The sequence below is a fragment of the Phycodurus eques genome, chromosome 20 (genome assembly GCF_024500275.1).
Source record: "Phycodurus eques isolate BA_2022a chromosome 20, UOR_Pequ_1.1, whole genome shotgun sequence".
NCBI lineage: Eukaryota > Metazoa > Chordata > Actinopteri > Syngnathiformes > Syngnathidae > Phycodurus > Phycodurus eques.
Window position 1 is genome coordinate 4,044,348 of NC_084544.1, and position 8,857 is coordinate 4,053,204.

At 47.7% G+C, this 8,857-nt stretch overlaps 2 protein-coding genes across 3 annotated transcripts; both read left to right on the forward strand.

The window, feature by feature from the left end:
• Positions 1–197: 197 nt before the first annotated feature.
• lix1l (limb and CNS expressed 1 like) lies at positions 198–5,559 on the forward strand. Of its 2 annotated transcripts, XM_061665544.1 has the most exons (7): positions 198–248; positions 558–1,190; positions 2,597–2,760; positions 2,878–3,018; positions 3,152–3,247; positions 3,373–3,450; positions 3,728–5,559. In XM_061665544.1, the coding sequence occupies exons 2-7, from the start codon at positions 812–814 to the stop codon at positions 3,977–3,979; spliced, it is 1,110 nt and encodes a 369-aa protein (XP_061521528.1). In that variant the 5' UTR covers positions 198–248; positions 558–811; the 3' UTR covers positions 3,980–5,559. The 2 variants fall into 2 exon arrangements, with proteins under 2 accessions (XP_061521528.1, XP_061521529.1); XM_061665545.1 differs by lacking the exon at positions 198–248 and having other exon boundaries at positions 472–1,190.
• A 424-nt stretch (positions 5,560–5,983) lies between these two features.
• On the forward strand, positions 5,984–8,689 carry sf3b4 (splicing factor 3b, subunit 4). The gene is made up of 5 exons (XM_061665004.1): positions 5,984–6,064; positions 6,899–7,027; positions 7,182–7,874; positions 8,003–8,158; positions 8,239–8,689. Exons 1-5 carry the CDS (start codon positions 6,031–6,033, stop codon positions 8,412–8,414), a joined length of 1,188 nt encoding a protein of 395 aa, XP_061520988.1. The 5' UTR covers positions 5,984–6,030; the 3' UTR covers positions 8,415–8,689.
• The last annotated feature ends 168 nt before the right edge of the window (positions 8,690–8,857 follow it).

Sequence of the window (8,857 nt, forward strand, 5' to 3'; positions counted from 1 at the left end):
ATCGCGAAAATGGAAGCTATAGTGGAACCAGACGTGCATTGACATCATCTCGATCGCAATGTGGATCTCTTCAAAACAATGTTCCATCTTTCCTCCTCTGGCCTCCTACCAGACCACAGAAAGAATGAACATTTATCCAAGACATGTGGGGCGGGGGGGGGGGGGGGGGGGGGGGGGGTATGTCGGGGTCCACGTCCCGTTCCCTCCTGTTTTTTCCATCACAAAGTTGGTGGTCCCGAATCTCAAAGGTTGGTCGCCATTATCTTCATCTTTCGTTGTCACATTGGGATAAAAGTGTTAAATGAAAACATGCTGCATCTGTGTGTAGAGTTGTGACTTGTAGGCCAGACTGGAAAGAACAAGAGGAGGCTCAAATTTCTTGGCCTAATATTTCGTACTTTCCAGTGATGCCTTCAGGCCTCACAGAAAAGCGAAAAGATGAGCACTTCTCAACAACTCAATATTTTTTTCGCTAAAGAAATATGTAATGTAAACAATAATGTAAATAATGATGTAGCAGATATGTGACGCAAAGTTTTGTTGTGTGGAATTTATAGGAAAACATCTCTTGTGTGATGTCTGTTTGCGGCGGTGGTGTGTTTTACGAGGTGTCACTGAAGGCAGCTCGACGAGCAGTACAGGCAGGCAGGATGCAGAGCAGAACAACAGACAAGTACAGTTCAGGTCTCCATGCGGACAAAACCCAGCCAAAATTCCTTTAATTTTTTTCATTTTTTTAAGCCACAACCGACCGTCGTCTTGCTCGGTACCGACTCCAACCGGACCCGGCTCCAACGTCGCGTCTTGGACGATGGAATCTCACGTTCTCCCGGTCCATATCCGCCCTCAGCGGCTCCAACCGGGCATCGGCTTCGGTTCGGGGCCGACCGTCGGCGGGACGCTGCGCTCCTCCTCCTCCTCCGCCGCCTCTTCGTCTCTCCGGCCCGGGGTGACGGTGCCCATCCCTCCGCTGTTGCCCTCGCCGCCGTCGCTGGCTGCCTGCTCGGGGCCTCCGCCGCCGCCGCCGCCGCTCCAGCTCCACAGTCTGTACGGGGGTGGGGGAGGAGGTGGAGCCGGCCTGGGTCTCCCCGCCGCCGGCCACGCTAACCCGGGGAACCCGGCGGTGCTGAAGGAGGCGGTGGAGGCGGTGGTCCGCAGCTTCGCCAAACACACGCAGGGCTACGGTAGAGGTAAGCACTTTTATACGCCTTGAACACACTTTTGGGGGTTCTCAAACTTTTGGGGTACAGTAAAAAAAAAAAAAAAAAAAAAAGTGTTCAAAGCACCAATCCCCCCCCCCCTCCTCAAAATCCGAACCACAATGAAACAACATTACAATGTGTACCACTAACTGCCTGTAAGTACCAGCAAAAAAAGAAGAAAAAAAATGCACTTTACTAATTATAAAACTCTACTTAAGGCTAGATATAAAATGAAATAATAAAGCATTTTTCAAGATTGATTGCTAATGTCTGGTGCTTTTACTACTTTCAGCGACTTTATACAAGACTAGCAATTTGTTTTGTCTATATAATAATATTTTTAAAAATTGTCATGTTACGAGAAGAAAGTTTAGTTTTGTACGAGAACAAATATGGATTTTGTCGAGATAAAAAGTACAAATCTTCCGAGGATGAAGTCGTAATATTATGACTTTAAAGTCACAGTTCAACAAAGGAATTTCAGAAATACATCTTTATTCTTGTAATATTATGCATTTATTCTGAAAAAGACTTTGCTCATTTGAGGTCCATTTTCAAGTCAGTGTGTAACATGTGTTCCGATTCATGATAGGATTAACTACTAAATCTTAAACAGGGATTACATTAAAGATCAATAAGCTTCTGCTGTCACTTAGAACTACATAAAACTATGCGCCTATCAAAAATAATGCTCTTACAGAAGCAACGATGTATATTTTCATTTCATATCGCTGCACTGCATCATAGTCGTGCCCTTTCGTTTGACTGAAGAGGCGAAAAGCGTGCACTGCGATTCTGTATTGGTACATCGCTGTGTCGTCGTGTTTGCATGGTATGTGTTTTTTGGGATTTTATACATTATTTCAGCTTCACGCGTTAACTGCTGTGCTTGGCGCTGTGTGTGGAACTGCATTGCATCATCACTGCAGGGGCACCGAAAGAAGTCTCCAGTGACCGCGATCCAATGTAGCGCTTCGACTACTGATGAATCCAAATAATAACAGTAACCGGGAGATGGATTATCATCATAATCATCATCATGGCGATTGACGGTGTGAACCCTGCGACGCCTCCCAGCCAAGTGCTCGCTGCTGGATCCAAAAAGGAAGCGGACCGCCCACGTTGGCAGCGCCGCCGCTAAGGCAACATTAGTCACTTCTGACAGCGCTATCGTATCATCCTGCCGGACCCAAAAACTTTTTTTGCTGACTTTCGCATACTTTTATGATCATCTGGAGATGTGCCTGCTCCTGCTCCTGCTCCACGCCCTCATGATTTACAGTAGTGGGAAGGAAGTTGACTTTTAGTCAAGGAAAGGAGTTGAATCTGGATTTCTACTTTTACACGTGTGCTCACGACGCTTCTCCCTGGCGTGTTTTTGTTGTTGATTTCAGTGAACGTGGTGGAGGCCTTGCAGGAGTTCTGGCAGATGAAGCTGAGCCGCGGCGCCGACCTGCGCAACGGAGCGCTGGTGGTGTACGAGATGGTGGCGTCCAGCAGCCCGCCGTACATCTGCTACGTGAGCCTCCCGGGGGGCAGCTGCTTCGGAAGTTTCCAAGTACGCCGCCTGTGCTCAACTCTCGTGTTTCATAAGCAAGCACGCACAAATTCCTCTCCTTCTATTTTGTTATTCTTTCTTTTTTTTTTTTTTTTTTAAATTTGATTTTTTTTACAGTTCTGTCCCACCAAGGCCGAGGCCCGACGCAGCGCCGCCAAGATCGCCCTGATGAACTCGGTTTTCAACGAACACCCGTCCCGCCGCATCACCGACGACTTCATCGAGAAGAGCGTCAGCGAGGCCTTGGCTTCCTTCAACGTAAGTCGGCGACTGCGGATGTCAGCCGAAGGCACGCGGGACATTTTACGCAAAACACAGCGTGAGGTCACGTAGGCGCGCCAAATCAAGTTCAGCTGTTCTGTACATCCAAATAACAGTGCGTTTCTCACAGGGAAACCGGGAGGAAGCCGACAACCCGAACACGGGAATCGGGGCGTTCCGCTTCATGCTGGAATCCAACAAAGGAAAATCGATGCTGGAATTTCAGGTGCGTGACCGACCGGCAAGGCGTCCGAAAGAGGAAAGCCCGGGGCTACGATGTTAAGAGTGTGATGCGTTCACTTGCAGATTTGCACCTCGTAAAAGACAGCCGTGTGTGTCTTTCTCCTGCAGGAGCTGATGACCGTCTTCCAGCTCCTCCACTGGAACGGAAGCCTGAAAGCCATGAGGGAGCGCCAGTGCTCCCGCCAGGTAGCCAGCGTAGCGTATGCCCGGCCGAAGCCGCTGGAATCGGCGCAGATGCTTTCAATTGTCACGCCGTAATGGCGCCGTTGCGGCTTTGAGGGTTTTTCGCCACACCATTACGTCGCTTCTCACATGACACGCCTCTCCGTGGTCCGTTTAGGGTGGCAAATCAGAGCTGGGAAATGTGAAAAGGAATTGACAAGATCTAATTAAAAATCCCCGCTGTAATTGAACGTTGGAACTGAACTGCAGTTTTTGTCTTTTTTTTGAATCCGTCTCACAGGAAGTGCTGGCCCACTACTCGCACCGGGCCCTCGACGACGACATGCGCACGCAGATGGCGGCCGACTGGGTGAACCGCGAGCAGAGCGTGGCGAGCACCGTCTCCGCCGAGCTGGCGGCCACCGAGCGCGAGCTGGAGGAGGCGCGGCTGGCCGGCCGCGAGCTGCGCTTCTACAAGGAGAAGAAGGACATCCTGATGTTGGCCGTGGGGCAGCTGAGCGCCGCCAACGCCGCCACGCTGCCCTCGCACTAAAAGATCGCTCGGGTAACACCACGTGAGAATTCGTACTGAATCACATCCAGCCAGGAAGCAAGCCATAAGTAATCGCTCGCTACCTTTTGGTGCCTAACAGCGTTTGTTTCCGTCACAATTTTCGAACCAGCTGGCTGGAGTTGACCTTTTTTTTTTTTTCGGTCTCGTCTCGTACCGCCGCCGCCTTTCGTCGGCGAATGTAAAAGCCCATTCAAACATGTTGCCGAGGCATCGATTCCGGGGGAGGGGAGACGTTTCTTCTAGAATAATTGCGAACAATGTTACAGTTTACAATGCGCGTCAAGTCAAAGTGGAGTTTAAAATGACGAGCGTAAAGTGGGGGATGGGGACCTGCCCCCTCCGTAGAGATTGTGGCAAAGTACCCCTTTGTTTTCTAAATGAAGCACCTCAACTCACCGCAACATAGTTCCTTATCACCGAAACAGGCAGCGAAGCACTACTTTTGTCTAGCTGCAGCTACTCAATACACTTAAACATAGTTCCTTGGCACTGAGGTGGTGGCAAGGCACTACTTTTGCCCAAATGAAGCTGGCTGTTATTTTGGTTGGATGAACTCAACTTTCGCCTGACATGAATCGCAATGTACGTTTTCACTGCAGTATCGAAGGACGAGGAGCAGTCCAAACGTCTGTGGTACAAATAGGACCTTATTTCTTTCATGCTGCAAATGTGATGTTATCTATATATTTGTCCCTGCTAATTTGAACTGTATGTCTTCTGCGTGTCAAAAGAATAAATGTTTGCGTAGGCAAACCACGGAACGTCGACGCAACGGAGTAAATTGGTAGCATGCGTACTTACTTAAGTCGTTTCCCTCTTGTGGTACACAACATTAGATGAGGATTTAGATTTAATCATCCCTGCGACCACTCGGAGGCTGTTTAATCCCTACAGTCATTTTAGTTTGTGCAGAAAAGGGTTTAAACGGTGAACAATAGACCGCTCACGTGATGTAATGCTCACTCCATTAGGCAGCTGGAATATTGCTCCCATTCATACGCCCGGCCTTGCCTTCCACTTTAACTATTGGATGATTTTATTGTCTCACATACGGAATACAGTATGTTAATATAAGCAGGAGATATGTTACGTAAGCCATTTCTATCTCATTTCTTTTTATTTTATTAGAGCTTTTGTTCTTGTATCAAAACCTACAGTGCAAATAAAAAGTTCTACACACTGCTGCGAACCACGGCTTGTACCGGAAGACTGCGAGAAAATGTCAGGAAAAGCCAACTGGAACATCTGAACTTTATTTGCGGTTAATCAGAGGCACTTAAAACGAGGGCAGGTGTGTGCTGACTCCCGTTTAAGTTTTGAAATGATTTATCTTGGTCTCATTTTTTGATATCACAAAATCTGGCAATTGAGCATGGGTGTGTAGACTTCTTATAGGTACTATATATTTTGCCTTTGGTGCATGATGTTTCTATTATGGCTTTTAACCGAACAGTATTGGTTATTTTGCAAAGGATTTCTCAAGGTCATCATTGTGTGTATTTTGTATGCGCATTTTTGTATTCAGTGTTTATACATTTATTAGATTTATATATAATAAAATACACAATGACACACATTTACAAATGGGCTCCCTCGCTTTCTTTTAAATGTCATGTAAAACAGTTAAACTGGTTTAAAAACAGGAAGCGAGCTGGACACAAATGGCCAGCATAGAGCCTGGAGGATTATTAAATATTATTTATAACAAATAAGAAACAAATGTGAAAATATATGAAGTTGAGATCGTCAGAAGAGAAAAAAAAATTATTTTTTTATCTTCATTCAATTATACAACTTGAACAATAATAGAACATACAGTACAACGTGTAAAGAACAAAGAAATACGGAGGAAAATACCAGGGGTCACAAAAAAATAATTTTAAATCAAATAAAATTACACATTTTGTAATGGGAACAAGAAGAGAAAACGTGTTTACCGACTCTTTTAACAAAGTATTACACTTCCGCATACGTAACGGAAGAGGCGGGGCTCTCTCCAAGTGGCATCCCCCCACCGTTGTTCATTCAACATGGCAGCGGGACCAATTTCCGAACGAAATCAAGGTAATGAAATCACGCCTTTGCGATCTATCTACATTCAAAGATACTTTAACCATATGTGGCTTGCTTTAACGCCGTTTCGTCTATTCTGTTGCCCTCTTCTGGTTGCTTCTTTTGCGACTTTATCGGGGCTAACAAGCACATGCCGTAATCATTAGCTCCGCTCGCCGCTAATACTTTAACTTTAACCGATGTAATGTCCAATAAAAGTATATATAATTATTGTTGTTTTAGTTTCGGAAGTTATAATTGGCCTCGATGCTTATTCTTTTTACGTAAATGACTAACTACGTACTAGCGGAAATGGTTAGCCTTGCAGGCTAGTTAGCTAACGAGGAAGCCTGTGAATGAAGTACGGCGAAGGAGGAGGGTCAATTCAGCCCAAACGTTTTTCGTTGTTATATACCAGAGTAACTTTTACTCATTTCATTCCTCAAGCTTCTTATCATCAATCATTTTTGTAGGTTCGTAATAGTAAGTTGTTTTTAGCGTTTGCTTTACTTAATGCTTAGGGTGTTCATTGTTTATAGTTTCATTTCTTCAGATAATTTGTTATTGCGCTCTTGAATGAAGTACGGCAATGAAAGAGGGACAATCTGTAATGTAACTACCACAGTGTGTGTGTGAGTGAGTGAGTGAGTGGGGGGGTTACTGTGCACAAACGTTTGTTTATAAATTAAATCAGAGCGAGGTACAGTATGTGTCGTTTGCCAAACGGGAATAGTTTGCCTAACAGATGTTGAGTAAAGGTTTTTGTTTTTACATTAAGTCTGTATATTAATTTGTGTGTATTTATGATTTGTATTTAAAATTTTTTTTTTTTTTTTTTTTTAACAGATGCCACAGTGTATGTGGGCGGCTTGGATGAGAAAGTGTCCGAGCCGTTACTATGGGAGCTTTTCCTGCAGGCCGGCCCTGTCGTCAACACGCACATGCCCAAAGACAGGGTGACGGGCCAACACCAAGGTCTGCATAAATATCGAACAAATGTGTTGGTACGATTAGATATTACGTTGAACCCCTGCCTATTTGCAATTAGCTTTTCAAAAGTCACCTATTTGTTTTTTTTCTTCTTGACATTCGCTTATATGATGCAATACTGTGCATTGTTTTGTTTTAGGATACGGCTTCGTGGAGTTCCTGAGCGAAGAAGACGCCGACTACGCCATCAAAATCATGAACATGATTAAACTGTACGGCAAGCCCATCCGCGTCAACAAGGCGTCGGCGCACAACAAGAACCTGGACGTGGGCGCCAACATCTTCATCGGCAACCTGGACTCGGAGATCGACGAGAAGCTGCTGTACGACACCTTCAGCGCCTTCGGGGTCATCCTGCAGACGCCCAAGATCATGCGCGACCCCGACACGGGCAACTCCAAGGGCTACGCCTTCATCAACTTCGCCAGCTTCGACGCGTCGGACGCCGCCATCGAGGCCATGAACGGCCAGTACCTGTGCAACCGGCCCATCACCGTGTCCTACGCCTTCAAGAAGGACTCCAAGGGCGAGCGGCACGGCTCGGCCGCCGAGCGGCTGCTGGCCGCTCAGAACCCGCTGTCGCAGGCCGACCGGCCCCACCAGCTGTTCGCCGACGCGCCGCCGCCGCAGGCCGTGCCGCCGCCCGTGCTGACGTCCATGGGCCCGGGCATGCCCATGCCGGGCGGGATGCCGCCGCCCGGCGTCTTCCCCCCGATGCCGCCGCCGGGATCCATGCCGTCCATGCCGCCCGGCATGGCCATGCATCACAACCACCAGGCGGGCGGGCACCCTCCCGGGCCGCCGCCCTTCCCTCCCGGCTCCATGCATGCGGGTGTGTGTTTCCACGGAGACGCCGTGCCGATGACCGCCGAGGCGCTCTCTCTTTCCGAGTCTTCTCTTCGCAATGTGTGGGGGGGGGGAAAAAATATTCTTTCCAATTTCACTTTTTGTGTCCCTCAGGTATGCCTCAAATGCCCATGCCCCCTCCGGCACCTCCCGGCATGGTGCCCCCGCCTCCTGCGCCCCCGGGCTCCAGTCAAGCCCGTGCGCCGCTCCCTCCCGGGATGCCGCCGCCCATGGGAATGCCGCCGCGAGCCCCCTACGGACCACCCATGGGTACGTGCAAAAAAAAAACCTGCCTCCTCCTCGCTGTCGTCTTTTTTTTCCCCACATTGTCCCCCTCGCTCCCGCTTCAGGTCATCCCGTGCCGCCCGGTATGAGAGGACCACCGCCCCCTCCTATGCCCCCACCGGGCTACGGCGCCGCCCCGCCGCGCCCGCCTCCATTCGGCTTCCAGAGAGCGCCTCTCATGCCGCCCAGGCCGCCAGTCGCACCGCCTCGGGTTCCCTTAAGGGCGCCCATGCCACCTTAATACTCTCATTTTTCTCCTTTCTTTTCTCTCATTTTTTTAAAAAAGAAAAAAAGCAATTCAAGTTTGTATGTTTAATTTTTGTTGTTGTTTTTTAGCTTTGTATTTTCGGGGGTCACTGTACAGACGAAAGACCGCTGTTGAATAAAACCTTGACAACACGTGGACGATTTTGTCAGTTACACAACACAATGTCACACAAACATAATTATTTTTTCTTATTTATTTTTATTTTTTACAATTTAGATGATTCATTTCCCCTTTTTGTTAAACTGTGCAACAGGTAAATTTTAAATATGTTTTTTTTCTGTTAGTTTTGACCCGCTGACATGTAAATTGACTTTTTGATTTTCAACATCACCCTGTCCCCCTTGCAACATCACAATTGTATTTTCTTCACATTTTTCCCACGAAATGGCCGACATACCGCGGCTCCACTTGGGAAT